This window comes from Podarcis muralis, chromosome 15 (assembly GCF_964188315.1).
Source record: "Podarcis muralis chromosome 15, rPodMur119.hap1.1, whole genome shotgun sequence".
NCBI lineage: Eukaryota > Metazoa > Chordata > Lepidosauria > Squamata > Lacertidae > Podarcis > Podarcis muralis.
Genome location: NC_135669.1, coordinates 28,703,163 through 28,720,720, shown reverse-complemented (window position 1 = coordinate 28,720,720; position 17,558 = coordinate 28,703,163). Strand labels below are relative to the sequence as shown.

The 17,558-nt window shown below is 45.3% G+C and overlaps 1 protein-coding gene across 2 annotated transcripts in view; it reads left to right on the top strand.

The window, feature by feature from the left end:
• Positions 1-412: 412 nt before the first annotated feature.
• FLI1 (Fli-1 proto-oncogene, ETS transcription factor) overlaps positions 413-17,558 on the top strand; it is a 117,556-nt gene continuing 100,410 nt past the window's right edge. Inside the window, exons 1-2 of one of the 2 annotated variants that reach the window (XM_028707550.2) lie at positions 413-721; positions 3,934-4,014. In XM_028707550.2, the coding sequence (XP_028563383.1) occupies positions 3,976-4,014 (39 nt within the window). In that variant the 5' untranslated portion in view covers positions 413-721; positions 3,934-3,975. Of the gene's footprint in view, positions 722-3,933; positions 4,042-17,558 lie in introns of both variants that reach the window. The other variant, XM_028707551.2, reaches the window with a different exon arrangement.

Genomic DNA, 17,558 nt, shown 5'->3' with positions numbered 1-17,558 from the left:
TTTTTGAACTTAAAAGTACTGCCTTCCTTCCAAACAAGTAAAAGTCCAAACCGAGGAATGATGATTTTAAGAGCTAATATTTGGAGTGTCTTTCTTTTGAAGCGGGAGACCTAAAGCAGCACTTGAGCTCCACTCAGTGACGCTTTTTGGACTGGTTGCTCCAGTGGGTGTGTGTATGTGTGTGTTTTCCCCTTCCCCAAAAGTTTTGCAGTCTTGCATCTTTTTTTTTAAAATAGGGTTTCTAGAAGGTGAAAGCAGCTCCAGTCGAAGAGCAACAGAGGGAGGCAAAAATGGTCACATTTGGCTGATTTATCAAAGGAGCAGCTGAAATATTGATAAGAGGTGACGCTGGGTGGCAGGGAGGAAACCCAATGAGAGGAGAGGAAGGGAGAGGGGTCTGGGAGTAGGGGAGAGAGCAAAAGGGGAAGGAGGCACTGGGACCCACAGCATTGCAGAAAACCCCCGAGGATGCCTGAGAGCTGATGCAGGCAGTCTGGAGAGTCTGGGAAGAGAAGGACCCTTTTCATCTTCTCTACAGCCTCTGATGCAGCCAGGTTAATCTCCTTCCCGCAGAAAAGAGCTCAGTGTTGCCTCTGTAGCAGAGGGCTATGTTGGACCACCAGACTGGGGGAGACTTTGCTTAATTTTCTCCGTCACTTTGGATCTTTACAACTTGGCCTTCTTGCTGGCAAGAGAGAGAGAGAGAGATCGTGCATAAAAGGTGAGGTTTTAAAAATATTTTAAAGTAAATACGTAAATGAAATCTGCAATGCAAATAAAGGATTTTAAAAGTTTGCCTTGTAAACGGAGGGCTGTGTTTTGCGTGGACTGGAAACATTGCCGGAGCACCACCACCCGCTGTTCCTTTTCCAGGGTGGTTTCGCTTAATGCCAAAAGTTTTATATCGAAATTTAAGAGGAGTTCTGGAAGCAATTCTGCTCGCAGCAGAGAAGATTTCCCATCTGAGAAAGATAATTTGAGGGTGGTGAACCCCTTCCTGACCTCTGAAAACGAACTGGCCAAGGGAAATTATATTGCTCCTTAAGTCAGAGGCTTTTCAGCCCCTTCCTTATAGTTTTTTTTTTAAAAATCAGATGTACAAAAAAAGGAATGTTTAAAGGAAGGAACCGTTTAGAGTCAATCGTCCGTTTGTGCTAGCTGGCTGAACAACAAATGTATATTCTACATTATTTGAACTTTTCTTTTTAATAGTAGATGTTTTAGCAAAAAAATAAAAGGCTTTGGAGAAGAATAGTTTTCAAAAGGAAGGTCAGGGGATGAAATTCAGGATTTCTCCTTCCGAGAAGTTCTCCTGCTCAGGGTCCCAGTGAAATGAACGGGAGCGCTCGCTCTGGTCCAGCAAACCGGAGGACGGCTCAGCGGGGGTTGCACAATGTTGCTTCTCCCGTTGTTGGATTGTGTCCTAAAGCTGCAAAGGCAGCAGAGACGCAACCGAAGAGCTTCAGTATCAACTGCCGGATTTGACACACAACGTCGGTCCTGCATTGTGTGGGCTGCATTTCTTTTTGCCAGTACCATTCACAAAAACAGCAAACATGAAACTTTGCACGAATACCTACCCCCTTCCCCGCCTTCGACACCACCCTTGCACCGTGAAACACACACCTCCAAATGCAACATTTCATATTGGCGATTTTAAATCCCAGTTAGCTGTAGAAAATCAATATCGTTTGCATTTCAAAATGCCTAAAAGCTGCGGGTGGATGGGGGACGCGACAAAGATCTTGGATGAACTTTGTCGTACTCCAGGAATTGTGCGCTCAGGGTACAATCTTAAAAGAGAAAGTAAGTTTGGCTGCATTTGACAGAATTTACTTCCGAGTAAACATGCTTAGGGCTGTTCTGTCAGTCGCTCAAACATAAGGCAAAAAGTTTACTCATTCCTATTTAATAACAATTAATATTTTATTATTTATACCCTGCCCATCTGGCTGGGTTTCCTTAGCCACTCTGATGCAGGAAGTTTCCCCTTAATTTTAGAAGCACTTTGAAAAAATGGAGTTGGCTCTCTCTCCCATCTTGGTTACTACGTATGCGTGAAATGAATCAATCCTTCTGATAATCCATATTTGTGTGTGTGTGTGTGGGTGTGGGTGTGTGTGTGGGTGTGGGTGGGTGTTTGTGTGTGGGTGTGTGATCCTAACCTGTTAATAGCTGTGTGGGACTCTCCAAACAAAGCAGCACTCCAATCCAAAAGAAATGGCTTGGTAATGGTTTCCACTGAAATCAATACTTATTCCTAGCAATGTAATAAAACTACTGTACACTGAATAAACTAATGACACGCACACACTTTAGCTGAGCACCGATGGCATTTTCTTCCGTCTCCCTGAAATTCTCTCCGCCTTATACATCGAGATCTTATCAATGGGACCTGCTCCCGAGGAAGCAGTGTATGGATCGCTGCTCCCTTGAATCCTGCAACCAGCGCCTCCATAAAACGCTTCACGGTGACGTCGCATTTAAGTTGCAGGGAAAGTGGTTCCGTATAAACAACCCATTATTTTGACATCAGATATAACACGGGCTGCCTGTTCCTTGCAGTGTTGATAACCCCCGTCCATAAGTATTTCCATGACCAAACACAGCTGTAGCTGCAAACGACTGCAGAGTGCTTTTCTGTCCCAAAATCAGTCGTGAGGAATAACTTCATTTGCTTAACCAGTTCCCACTCGCATGAACCCACACATCTATGGCCAGAAGCACCTCTGTCTGTCACTCGTGTTATCAGTGATGCTTATCAGGCACGACGTGGAATAGCGGGTCCGCAAAAGGACCATTTGGGAAGATTTGTGTCTCCGCACTGAGGACATGGGCTTGTTGGGAAATGAGCATCGTTGATTCCTGACTTCTAAAAGATAGTGGCTGAGTGTGGCTATGTCAGCTGTCTCCCTTGCAATCTGAGGACGAAATTCACCCAAAGTTAAACACTTCCAAACCCACTGATTTGTATGGGAGAGAGTTAAGCACATGCTAAGCTCATTGACCTCAACGGGACTTTTAAGGACTTGGCTTTGATTGGCTGGTGGCCCAAACTTATATACACCAAGACCCATAGCATTTATTTACTGCTGATATATTTGGTTGTGCATGCAAGTGCGAAGTGTGTAATGATCAGTAGAAATAAATAATCTGAGACTATTCGTTTTACTACTAAGGGGGCTTTGCTGTGAACACACTAGGTTCTGTTCCCTTGCCTTATTAGAAATCATGTTAACAGTTTATTAAAAGCTATTAATGATGACATCATGATGTCATAAAGGTTGGCCAGCAGAAAAAGTATGCGAGACAGCAGGAGCCCCTTGGCTGGCTAGCTACTTGTTCCACCAGCAGAGCTGACATTAAGAAACTGGGTTTCTTTGTTCTTTTTGGTGACAGGTTCTGCTTTCTAATATATGACTTGCACAACACTGATTTGTTTATTAATGGGCAATACACACCCCCTGAAATCAACAAGGTTTGTGCAAACCACATTAGGGACTGCAAAGAGTTAGCATGTGCTATTCTGAAAATAGGAACTTAGTACAATTGCATTTCATTTTGCAAAATAAAAAACAAAAAAACCCCACACCTTCCAATTTGGATGTTAATGCCTAGCCAGTCTCAGCCTAAATATGCAAAAGTTTATTTTAATTATGAATTGTCGATGTGGAAATTGAGTGCAATTATCCAGTGCAAAGTTTTCCACCTCCTCTGCCCTCCCTATTCTCCTGGCCCCTTCAAAAGAGACGCTGCAAATGGATAATTTTATTATTTCATGTGGTTTCGCCAAAATTGTTCTTTCTTCTGACATATAAAGCTGGATTAAAACCTGCTCAAACTGTATCTCACCTTGCTGGTTTTTATTATAAAAATCGAACAGGTTTGTGTTTGGGAGTTTTTTTAAATTAAAAAATTGCATTACTCTTCCAGGCCAACTTTGGGGCTCTTTCAAACATCTCTGTACAGATAAGGATGTTCCAGACGGTACCAGACACTTCGTCTTACGTCAAGGTAAGACATGACAGCATCTTTAAACAGGTAATGTCAAACATTTACAATCCTCCCATTTACAACCCCCTCCCCCTATTCAGTAAACCACATGTGTTAGTTTCAAGGTGAGACTTGAGCCTCTGTGACAATGGCTGAGTTTAGGGAAGCTTCCTGAAAAATTCCTTGCATCAGCTGTTTAATGCAGAGATGTTTACAGGAGTCAAGTTGGGGTTTCCTGACATACCGTATGTCATATTCATCCTTTTGCCTTGTGGGAGTCTAACTAAGTAGTCCTATAAGGCAATGTACTGATGAATAAATAGAACCTTGTTCCAAGATTATTAAACAGCAGCCTGTTGCTCAGATTTACATATACAGTACTGTATAATACACATGCTTCCCCAAATGGTATCAAGCCTAGAATCCAAATTTGGTGCAATGTCGGAAAATGTTCTTGTCACATTTGGGGCTCCACTAACAAATAGCCCATCCTTATGACAGGTGCTAAGGGGGCCCTTTATATGGCAAATCTTATGGGAAGATTAAGAAATCAAGAAGTGATTCTTTAACGAAGAATGGGGGAGATACAGTACATGGATTATCTGAAAAAATACTGTAAACAATTAAATACATTAGCAGGATTTATTTAAAATCTAGCACTTAAGAGGTGATTTTGGAAGAAATATAGAGAGTAATAAACAAAAGGAGTTAAGGAGGAGGTGCAGTTTTGAAAATGTTTGTATAAGAAACCAAGGAAGGGGAGGAGGGAAGTCTAAACAGCTATGTATGTATTTGATGATTATTGTTAATTTGAAAAACTGAGAAATAATATTTATATATATGTATAAGGAGGGCTTTTATATAGAAGTAGTAAATAGCTCGACACAGCATGCGGCCACCGCCATGCAAAAGATAAATTCCATGTTAGGCATCATGGTGAAAGGAATTGAAAAGAACACTTACCAGGATCATAATGCCATTATACAAATCTATGGTGCGACCACATTTGGAAGACTACAGTTCTGGTTATCTCCCCTCAGGAAGGATATTGTAGAGTTAGGAAGAGTTCAGAAAAAGGCAACCAGAATGATCATAGGGATGAAGTGGCTCCCCTTTGAAGAAAGGTTGCTGTATTTGGGACTTTTTGGCTTAGAGAAAAGGCAAGTAAGAGGTGATATGACAGAAGTTTCCAAAATCATGCATGGCACGGAGAGAGAGAGGTTAGAGGCAAGATTTTCTCCATCTCATAACATTAGAACTTGCGAACAGCCAAAGAAGTTGAAGGTTGAAAGATTCAGGACAGAGAAAATAAATTCCTTCACACGGCGCAAAGTTAAACTGTGGAACTCACTGCCACAGGAGACAGTGCCGGCCACTAACTTGGATGGTTTTAAAAGAGGATTAGGCAAATTCATGGAGGAGGAGAGGGCTACCCGTGGCTGCTAGCCATGATGGCTCAGCTTCTGAATGTCAGCTGTTGGTAACTGCAGGAGGGGAGAGTGCTCTTGAGCTTGTTCCCTGCTTGTGGGCTTCCCATAGTGGACATCTGGCTGCCCACTGTGAGGATGTTGAACTAGATGGACCATTGACCTGATTCAACAGGCTCATCTTATGTTATTTATGCCAGCGGATGATGCGAAGAGGAGTTCCTGTGCTGAATCACAAACAAAGTACAGTGGTACCTTGGTTTAAGAACAGTTTGGTTTATGAACAACTTGGCTTAAGAACGCTGCAAACCCGGAAGTAGGTGTTTTGGTTTGTGAACTTTGCCTTGGAAGCAGAACATGTTCCGCTTCCTGTTGAGTGTGTTCCGTTTGTAAATTGAGTCCCCCGCTGCTATGGGAAAGCACACCTTGGTTTAAGAACACTTTGGTTTAAGAAAGGACTTCCAGAACGGATTAAGTTCGTAAACCAAGGTACCACTGTAACTTGTTTTGTTTTACTTTTGCATTGAACTTCACTGTACAATGTGAAATCTGGAGAATAGCCTTTATCAGGATCTCACTTGCCTGCCTTTTTTAGACTGCCTGTCCTCATACATTGTGGGATCCGAGATTGCAGATCAGGATTTTTGGGTTTGTTTTTGTTAAGCTCATTTGAGCCCAGTATCATATTTTACATTATATATATGGGGTTTCCCCCGCCTCCCCAAAACAGTGCCGAAGAATGTAAACAAATCAGGTCTGCGACATCTGGATTACACATTTTAAACCAGCTTGCAGTCCGTACAAGAATTTAACATGCAGGCTGCTGCTACTTTCCTTGTCTGAAAAAGTGGAGGTGGAGGAAGAGGCTGTGATAAAACCAGTATCTGATGCAGAATTTGCCCTTTCCCTTTTTGCCAGGCTGGGATCTGATCTTCACAACATGGTTCCTTATAAACATGAAAATCAATAACATCCAAAGACAGAGACCCCACAGAGTTGAGACAGTCTTATCCCCCATGGAGCAGGTTCCTACGCATGATTACTTGGAAGTCCCATTAGAGTTGAAGGGAGTTTGGGATGGGGGAGGAATTTGACCCAGTTCGCATTTTAAAGCGAACCTTAGCACTTTCCAAAACAATATGTGAACCCAAAACCGTCTTTTGAAGTTTGTAAACTGCCAAATATTGCAATGCAGTTTCACAGCCAAGTAATGTGTACTAAATATGCACATTTTAAAGGTAAAGGTAAAGGTAAAGGGACCCCTGACCATCAGGTCCAGTCGTGGCCGACTCGGGTTGCAGCGCTCATCTCACTTTATTGGCCAACGGAGCCGGCGTACAGCTTCCAGGTCATGTGGCCAGCATGACTAAGCTGCTTCTGGCGAACCACAGCAGCGCACAGAAACACCGTTTACCTTCCTGCCAGAGCGGTACCTATTTATCTACTTGCACTTTGACGTGCTTTCGAACTGCTAGGTTAGCAGGAGCAGGGACCGAGCAACGGGAGCTCACCCCGTCGTGGGGATTCGAACCACTGACCTTCTGATTGGCAAGTCCTAGGCTCTGTGGTTTAACCCACAGCGCCACCCGCATCCCTCTAAAATACAAAATACATAAAAATCCCTCTAAAATACAAATCCCTCTAAAATACTAAATACATAAAAATGCACATATTAGTGAAAGCAAGATGAAAAAAATGCATTGTATTAGGAGAAATGACCTTGTAAACAAGGTATATAGGTATATAGGAGAATTTCACACTAAAACGCTGGTGAATATTCATGAGGACTTAAAAAATAATAATTCACAAACTGATGTAGAAACAGGTAGGACTGAACCGAGAGAAAGTGAAATTGACAGATTTGCTGGTCCTTGGAGCTAGGGCCTGCACTTTGCATGCAGATGGTCCCAGCTATTTCTGGCGTCAAAACGCGTAATGCTGCCAAAATCTGTATTTCCTGGCTCCAGAAAGCAAACCTCTGTAGGCTCATAATGCTTTCCTCAGTATGGGGTGAGAGTTGTGACTCTGGTGTCCTTCTCCATACAGGATGCCTTCCATCCACGCCTGCCCCTGCTTAAATTTGTTGCTGCTCCATAGGCAGTGGAAAGAGGGAGGAAGGGAAGCCTATGTCCCCTCCGCTCCCCCTCTGAGAAATAGAATTTGTCCACTCACATGCATTGGTAGCACTGGGAAAATCACATTTCCCAGTGCTCCTGGAGCCTGACATGCAGCTGAAGCAGCAATCTGGGGATGGGGCTGTAATAATAATAATAATAATAATAATAATAATAATAATGTTTAGGGAAGCTTTTAATGTTTGATGCATTACTGTATTTTAATATTTTGTTGGAAGCTGCCCAGAGTGGCTTGGGAGGCCCAGCCAGATGGGCGGGGTATAAATGATAAATTATTGTTATAAATAATAATAATAAAAATAAAAATAATACTCTGCCCATCTGGCTGTAAAGAAAAAAAGAGGTGGACAATTAGATCAGGAGAGCAGGAAAAATGCTTAAGACTTCCTGGTGCAGGATTGGAGGAAGGGATTGGACCATATTGCGCTTCTTATGACATCATTGGGGGAAAGACATAACTTTTTTGTAATCCAGATCGGAAATAACTGTAAACTATTTTCCAGGTTTGGGGAAACAGTTCTGGTTCTTCCTGAGCCTTCCATCACGGTGGGGACATCCTTCCAGTCACTAATTTTAGATCTCAAGTAGAAGAGCTGCTTTGACTTGGTGGAAGGCAGGCATGCTTAATCCATTTGCAAGGAGAGACTTGCAAAAAGCCAATGCTGAATGCCAATTCATGCCCAGATCTTATCAGCCTCACCCATCCTCCTCCATTTCCTTCTGCTCTTGCTTCTCCTGGCTCTGAAGAATCCCGTCTTCATAGCAGTACTATAGGCAATGCAACTTACACAGGGGTTATGTAACTTACGTTCTGGGGGTTTGTGAGAAAATAAAATGGTGCAAAGTCAGGGAAACTCCTGGAACTGCCCCTGTGTTGACTATCCCTACCTTACCAGGCTCTGGGAAGGTTGCACGAGACCCTTGGAAGTCTGTTGGAAGCTCTCATGACATCTTGCAGGAGTCTTTCACAGCCTTCAAGAGGTCTTGCATGACCTTCCCAGACCGCTGTAAGCAAGGCTCATTCCGTGGCAGGAAAATCCAGTGCCAAAAGAGCTTTGTAAGCCCTCTTGCCTTGCTTACTGGGCTCTGGGAAGGTTGCAAGAGATCTCCGACTGTCCCTTCCCTTCATTTATTTATTTCCCCACCATTCACACAAAGCTGCAATCTCATATGTAAAAAGGTAAAGGGACCCCTGACCATTAGGTCCAGTCCTGGGTGACTCTGGGGTTGTGGTGTTCATCTCGCTTTACTGGCCAAGGGAGCCAGCGTACAGGTTCTGGGTCATGTGGCCAGCATGACTAAGCCGCTTCTGGTGAACCAGAGCAGCGCACAGAAATGCTGTTTACCTTCCCGCCGGAGCAGTACCTATTTATCTACTTGCACTTTGACGTGCTTTCGAACTGCTAGGTTGGCAGGAGCAGGGACCGAGCAATGGGAGCTCGCGGGGATTTGAACCACCGACCTTCTGATTGGCAAGTCCTAGGCTCTGTGGTTTAACCCACAGCGCCACCCACGTCCCCGCAATCACATATGTAGATCATGCGTAAGTTGTGGATATACTGTACATATTTAAACTACTGAATCAAACTACTGAATCAAACTGCTTTCCTTGCCCCAAGATAGGCTTGGCAACAGGGGTTCTGCTTGAGGCTACTGTGGGACTGCTGGGTCTGTAATGGGACTCAGATGAGGTGTCTGAAAAACCAGAGAGCTGTTGTTGCCAGCTTCTCCATAGAAGATACTGGAAGAGATGGACCAAGAGTTTGACCAGGTTCAACCCCCTCTTCCTAAATTGACTGCATAGCAGCAGTCGGGTGAAAAACGAAAAGAGCATCAATTTGACTATAAGATGGCCACATACAATGATGGTAATTGGGGTGGAGGGGAAGGTGTTTCATTGAAATAATAATAATGACCTCCTGTGAATCATGCCCTCCCACTTTGGAGGCTGTTAAGAGGGTCCTGCAAAACAATATGAAAATATTCACCTGTCCGTAGTAATGACAAGATGCATGACCATCTCTGATTTGCCTTCATGGTGTCACCCTCCAACAGGTAGCCAGAACTGTTTGTGACATCATCATCCCTCTGGCTATGTGATCTCTGATTGGTTAGGTCTGGCATCCCCAAACTCGGCCCTCCAGCTTTTTGGGAACTACAATTCCCATCATCCCTGACCACTGGTCCTGTTAGCTAGGGATGATGGGAGTTGTAATCCCAAAACAACTGGAGGGCCAAGTTTGGGGATGCCTGGGTTAGGACATGTAGCCAGAAATAAGAAGAAAGCCCTTTTGAATACAAAATGGATTGAAGTAGTGTAAGCAAATGTTTGGCTTTGCTTTGGGACCCACTTGATACATTTTATTGTAGGAAGGGGGAACCTTTTTCAACCTGAGAGCCTCGTTCCCTTCTGGGCAGTCTTGCAGGGCTCACATATCCATGGTGGGTGGAGCCAGAGACTAAAGTAGGTGGGGCAATGAATATGAAAGTTACTCTTGTACAGCAGGCTAGCTTATTACACTCAAACAGCCCACTCTGTCCTCCAGGCAGACAAGCAAGAGGCATGATCAGAGTTCAAGGACACATCCCAGCCAGGCAAAAATATGTGGAGGCAAGGTCAGTGAAGGATGTGGCTTGGGGAGCATCCCAGGGGCCAGATAGACAGGTTTGGAGGGCCACATTCAGGATCTAAGATTCCCCCCCCCATGTGTTACTGAATGATGGCCATTGCATTAGGGGTTGGGACCAAGGTAGAAGTTAGATTTCCATGTAGCATATTGAAAATGCTGCAATTTGGGGGATGCATTTTGGCCATTCTTTGAGATTCAGAATTAGCTGCATCATATTTCAGTTTGAAACAGCCTAGGATCCTGCAGGAAAGTGAAACGAGCTATTACTGCATGTCAACAACACTCCAGAGGTGCAATATGAATGCTTAAAGATGATGATGTTTTAGGAAGGCCTTTGGGGTTGATATGGGAATTCAAGCTGGCCAGACTGTTGTCATCTCTCTGTTGCGTAGATAAAATATTATGGCCACACATTGGCCAGGATCCAAAGGCCTGTGTGACTAGTTCTGTGTGCTCAAGTGAGGAGGAAGAGGGTGGGCTTGTGCTTCTAGCGCAACAGAACCTCATGGCTCAGGGTAGAGGGGCTTTCAAAAGTGAGAGGAACTTCCAAAGCATTTTGTAATGATGTAGGGGGAGATCTGCTGTGTGAAGATGTGAATGTGCTACCAATCCGACTGCCTTTACCCAAGCTCCCAAGAGCACATAAAACAGCTCTTTGCGCCTGTAAATGTGTGCCAGGTGACAATTTTGAATCATCTGTATATATAGACATCTCTTGATCTATAGTAGAGGAGGCTGGTCCATCAGGGCAAATGGGGCAGTGCCCCACCGTCATGGTCTGGCTGGACACAAAGGAATGGTGAGAGGCACCAGCTGGAGAACCCCCAAGGGAAGAAGGCTGAGAGTCTGGGGATTGGTGGTGGGACAACGATGGGTGGTCAGAGGGACGAGACTGGAAGGAGTTGGTGTCAGAAGCTGAAAAGGTAACAGGATTTAGTGAGCAGGGAGAGTTTGTGGCAGAGAGAAGTCCCGAATCAGAAGTGGAAGCAGGAGAAGAGAGACACCAAGAGCCAGAGATAATTCAGGCTGGTGAAGATGCCAGAGTGTCTTCTCCTCCTGCTGCAACCAGCTCCCTTCCCGCTGGTCTCCCAGGACCAGGAGAGGCATGAAGCAGGCGGAGCAAAGGCAGGCACATGGCGTACTCTCAGATTGCTTGGGAAAGACCCAGGAGAGGAGGAGACAGGCGGCTGGGGGCAGGTGAGCATATTTAGTCCCCACAACTGCCTCATAGGGGCAGGACCTATAGAAGAAGAGTTGCTGTGCTCATTAGGCCTGGCAGTACTGAGAGATCTTCTTTCTTCTAATAAAGGGTTAAGTTCACTTCCTCTGTGTGATTTATTGCTGGCTTGCTCCAGACACCCACCCACCCTAGCCTGCCCTCAGTCAGCAGTCAGCTCCACCTGTGTGATGGTCCTATGGGTTAACCGTGAGGCGAGGTCCGAGTCCAGTCCAAGGTCAAGGGTGCAGTATGGAGGCAGTCCATCAAAGCTGGAGCTGGGTGCAAGGCAGGGAGTCAGGTGAGGTCAGGAGCTCCGGCAGGAAAGCAGGCCATTGGGTGCAGGCAGGAACTGGCTACCAACAATATTGCTCCCACAACTTGGGACTGGAGCTGGCTGGCTTTTATCTGCCCCGAGGCATAGGGCAGCCCCGGTCCTAAGGTGACTCGCCTGGAGGTGAGCACTCCACCTGCGGGAACTTAGTTCCCTCCGCCACTCTGCCCTGAGCCTCTGCAGCTCAGGAGAGGCTGGAGGGTTACCGGACCCAGGGGTGACCTCAGCTTCCCCTGACAGGGCTGGGAGTGGAGCACCTGCAGGCAATGGGTCCTCCATCACCTCAGGAGCCAGAGCAGACTCAGCTGGTGCCTGCACCTGAGGATCCAGCACAGGTGAGGACCCTTCAGGCTCAAGCCCCAGCCCTGGCTCAGCTGGTTCTGGGGGCAGGGAATCCTGTGCAGGCTGGGATCCCTCAGGTTCAGCATCCGAGTCCGAATCCCAGGCCATCACAACCTGCCTACCTTCTCACATCCATCTAATCCAGAGAGTGGACTTGCCTGCCAGCTTCCTCCTCCTCTTTAGCCTCAAAGTTTCCCCTTGTACAACCCAGTAGGGCAGAGGAGAGCCTGAGAGAGAAGGACATTTGCTCTCCTACAGTTGGTACCCACCTACAATGGGATGTAGGGGTGGGGGTGGGGAATCAGTTCAGCCTGCTTTTTCACGTGAATCTACCTAATTTGTACTTCCCAAACAATGTATGGACCAAATTGCAATTATTTTTCAAAATTCAATTTTTTCCTCCAAATTTTGCAGTTCAGATCCTGGCTCACTCTGAATCTTGACATTTGGGTTGGGTCACAACTTGGTCTTTGTTCTCTGCCTGTAAAATGGGAGGAAATTGTGAAAAGGGATGAAATGAGGTCCAGAGGAGGCTGTGCTGCAGATGTAATTTTTGAGAAGGAATGACCAACGTTACTCAGATCTAAACAGGTCCCTTTCAAAATCCCCTGTGTCTGAAAGGTGTGCAAAGTGGGCAACTTTGTGTGTTTCTACCAAGCTTGAGAAAGGACCTGTTTGCCATCTGAATGAATTCAGTGCGCAATTTCTTGCTTTTTCAAAAATGGGTTTTCATACAGCCATAATGTTTTTGGTCTCTCACAAAGAAGCACATTCATGGAGGGTGAATGGAAACAATATTTGGCTTGTTCTTGGCATTGGCCTGTCTGGAAGGTTTGCAAAGCCAGAGAGAGAGAGAGAGAGAGAGAGAGAGAGAGAGAGAGAGAGAATTGTTGATAGCTAAAAACATCAATGTTTTCACTAGACAGAAAACAATTACAACTGCTGACAAATTGTGACACTTCCATCTTATCAGTTTTGTGCTATGTCATGCAGTAACAATGGATAGTAGAGAGAACTTCTGCCTAAGTAGCAAAATGACTGCGCAACAGAGCGATTCATTTCCATGTATTCTTATTACAATTCTATTCTATGTTTCCTTCCATGGGTTGTACATGATTCTCCCCATTCCCTCTTTTATCTTCACAAAAACTGTGCAAAGTAGGTCAAGCAGAGAGATGGTGAATGGTCCCAAGGCAACACAGCAAGCTGCATGGCTGAGTGGGGAATTTGAACACTGGACTCCCAGGCATGGGCATAGCTGGAGGGGCACCTGCCCCCTAGATAAAGTAAAACAATAGAAATACTTAACTAACTGACCAATCACCTCAGTTCTGCCTCCCCTAACAAAAATCCTGCCTACACCCATGCCCCAGGTCCTAGTCTGTCTCCCTAACTGCTACACAACACAGGCAAAATGATGACTGGACTTGGTAATGATGACTTTTCAGAGGACAGCATTTGCTACAGTTCTTTGATCATGGGTTCATGGTCAGGGTTGGTGTGAGACATTGTGCTGCCTGAGGCAGAAGAGCAAGAAGAATTGTCCCCAATGCACTTAGTGGAATACTTCTTTCAGTGGCAAAACATTTTGTGCAAGCCGAATGTTGCTTTCCATGAGCAGAGCGTTCTTGCACAAGCAAACTCATAAGCAGGTTACAGGTAGCTATGCTGCAGAACAGATTGTGCACTGTGTGTTTCCATTAGCTCTGGATTCCTCTGTTGGGCAAAGCTGAAACTCACCTGTTCACGAGAGCAATAGCCCTTGCACTAGTAGACACAGAAAGCCTTAAATGGCTCAGGGCCGCAATAACGCAACGATTGCCTCTCTCCATTTGAACCTACCCAAACACTGAGATCATCCTCTGAGGCCCTTCTATGTGTGCCTCCCCCATGAGAGGTCTGGAGGATGGCAACATGAGAACAGGCCTTTTCTGCAGTGGCTCCCAATTTGTGCAATGCTCTCGCCAGGGCGGTTCGGCTGATGCCTTCATTATACACCTTTAGGCATCAGGCGAAAATGTTCCTCTTTGGCTACTTGACATCCAGTGCCCTTTTAAACATGTGTGGAGGGGGGTGTTATTGGCTTGTTGTTGTATTGTATTATGGTTATTGGTTTGTATTATGTATTTTGTGGTTTTTATATTGTAATTTTATGTTGTGAACCACCCTGCAGATGAGGGATAGTATAATAATAATAATAATAATAATAATAATAATAATAATAATAGTTGGATAATTCCCACTGTCTCCCACACCACATGTGAAGGTATTTAGTACTCCAGTCTGGCCAAGTTATTTTGGAATCTGGGGCAGAAAGTCCCACAAGTTTTTCTCCCTTGGAATACAAATACAGTAGCAATACATTAAATAACTAACAAGTTACTGTCCTTTTATGAAATCCAAAATTCTCTGCCTAACGGTAGGGCTGGCTCTGCCCATGATTGTGGGAGAGCTGGGGAAAAATAAGAATCCTGTTCCTACATATCTCTTGCAGCTAGGGTTACACACAGGCAGGGCAGAGGAAAGGACTGCCTCAGTAGGCCCAGTTTGGCCTAGGTGGATGCTGTCTGGGTTAAGGCAAGACCACCATTCCAAGAGATTTCAATGAAGCAATCTGACAGCACAGAACAGCACAGACTGCCATCAACAAAACTGCAGTATAGTAAAATCAGCAGCCACTAGGCCCTTGATCACCTTCAAAAACCTTCTCCTGACAGCAGAGGGAAATGGCAAAGGAATGGTATCCACAATATACAAAATACAGTTCCAAAACCCCACAAACCCCCTTGATGCAAAGAACAATGGGAGCATAACATAGGCTATGAAATTAACCCCACCCAATGGACTAGAATGTGGTCTAAACCTCCCTTAAATCCATCTCAGCCAAAAGAAGGTAACTCACTCTGAAACTCACCTACAGGTGGTACTTAACACCACAGAAATTGGTGCTGATATACCCAGGAACCTCGCCAAAATGTTGGAGAGGCTGCACCTCCACAAGCACATACCTTCACGTGTGGTGGGAATGCCCTTAAATCCAACCCTTCTGGACAGTAGTCGGACAAGAGATATGCAAAATAACTAAACAGGTATTAGACCTCACCCCAGAACTGGCCCTACTGAACATCTTCCAAGACCACTCACATTATACAGAGCTTATAACCCACCTACTCTCAGCAGCCAAAAGCCTCATAGCCAGACACTGGAGAGACCTGTCAGGAGTGAACATGGACCAGTGGTACCAAATTGCATGGGAAACAGCCTTACTAGAAAAGCTAACCCATAAACTGAAACTGACACAGGGACAAATAGAAGAGGACACCTTCACCCCAGTATGGCTCCCCTTTATCACATACACAGCCCAACAAGACAACAACAAGAACCCACCAACAGCATACAAATCAATCTGGCTTACCTGAACCAACAAGCCCCCACCATCCCACATGCAAACAAACCCCACTGCAGCCAACCACAGACAACCAACCACACCCTGCCCCACAATACCTCTCACTACCAAGGAAATGCAATAAGCAAATAGAAAGAGAACCTACCCAGTTGATGCTGACTCAAAACCCCACATGTACACTGTGCAAAAGAATATAAGCCTCCCCACCCCCTCTTCTTCCCTAACCTTATACTGTACTCAACACTAATGCCTCACAACAAATGTAACTCATTTGTAAGAAAAACTGTACAACCTGAAAAAAGACACAAGACATGAACTTTTGTAAACCAAGAAAATCTTTAATAAAATTTTATCAGAGAAAAAACAAAACTGCAGTATGTCCCAATCTAAACAAGCTTCTCTCTGCCTGCCCTGGATACATCTCTAGTGTCTCTGTTTCTGGGTTCTGTCTTTTTGTCACACTCTGCTGTGACCAAGATATGGAGCCCAGGGTGATGTTGTGCAGATGAAGCAAACTCCCTTTTTGATAGATCCCACTGGATTCTATAGGGGGAAATTAAGAAAAGGTTGCAAACAGCAAGACCTTCTAGTAGGGGCATAACCCACAATAAACCAGGGGTGGTATTCAACTCATTTTTACACAGAGTAGACCCACTAATTCTGAGTAAAAGTGTGTCACCAAGGGCAGCTCTCACCACCCCTGCCCTGCTGCCATCATTGTGGTATCACTTGGAACACACTTCTGCCTTTTCCAGTAAGAGATGAGTGCCATTCACTTCTATGGAAAACAGGAAAATGCTCAGCTGGGGGGACGCTGGGGGGATGGGATAAACACTGGCCTCAAGGGGTTGGGCACCAGAAGGGGTGGGGAGAGAAAGACCCCCAGGATCCCTGCAATATGCCAGCCTTTTCTCTGCCCCCACTCATCAGAATGACAAGCATTTCAGCAGTTAATAACAAGCATCTGGAGACAGAAAAAGTTGCATAAGTCATTTTCCATGTTTTGCTCATTAGTGATTGATATTTGGGGCACTCACAGGGGCAGGAATGGGTGCAAAAGGACCAAGTGGCTGAGGGCCCAGAGGAGGAAAGTTGCTCTGCCCTCCTGGTTCCCCTTTCTTGCCCATGTTGTTGTTTGTTGTTTAGTCATTTAGTCGTGTCCGACTCTTCGTGACCCCATGGACCAGAGCACGCCAGGCACTCCTATCTTTCACTGCCTCCCGCAGTTTGGTCAAACTCATTCTGGTAGCTTCGAGAACACTGTCCAACCATCTCATCCTCTGTCGTCCCCTTCTCCTTGTGCCCTCCATCTTTCCCAACATCAGGGTCTTTTCCAGGGAGTCTTCTCTTCTTATGAGGTGGCCAAAGTATTGGAGCCTCAGCTTCACGATCTGTCCTTCCAGTGAGCACTCAGGGCTGATTTCCTTAAGAATGGAGAGGTTTGATCTTCTTGCAGTCCATGGGACTCTCAAGAGTCTCCTCCAACACCATAATTCAAAAGCATCAACTCTTTGGAGATCAGCCTTCTTTATGGTCCAGCTCTCACTTCCATACATCACTACTGGGAAAACCATAGCTTTAACTATACGGACCTTTGTCGGCAAGGTGATGTCTCTGCTTTTTAAGATGCTGTCTAGGTTTGTCATTGCTTTTCTCCCAAGAAGCAGGCGTCTTTTAATAGATAGCCCCTTTCTCCCTTCAAGTCTTTGCCAGCTCAGGCTTTGCACTGTGGGGGGAGGGCATAGGCATAGCTAGGAAAATACTTAACTAAAAGTAGAGATTGCAAAAAGATTTTGACAGATTTTTCTGGGCACTCGGGGGTCAGAAGAAAGTAATTGAAAACAACTGTTGTTGAGACATTTCATTCTGAATCTGCTTGTGTTCCTGGACCCATAAATGCAAGCCAGGCATCTGCCCTGGGCACATGACACACTCAGTGGGCACCACAAGCAATGGTGCTGAGACAATGTTGCCTGAAATCACCCCAATGAATGGCCGTAGCAAAGAGCCATGAGAGAAAAGACAACTCATTGTGCAGCGCGAAGCTCAAGGCTGCTTGCGTCAGCTGCAAATAC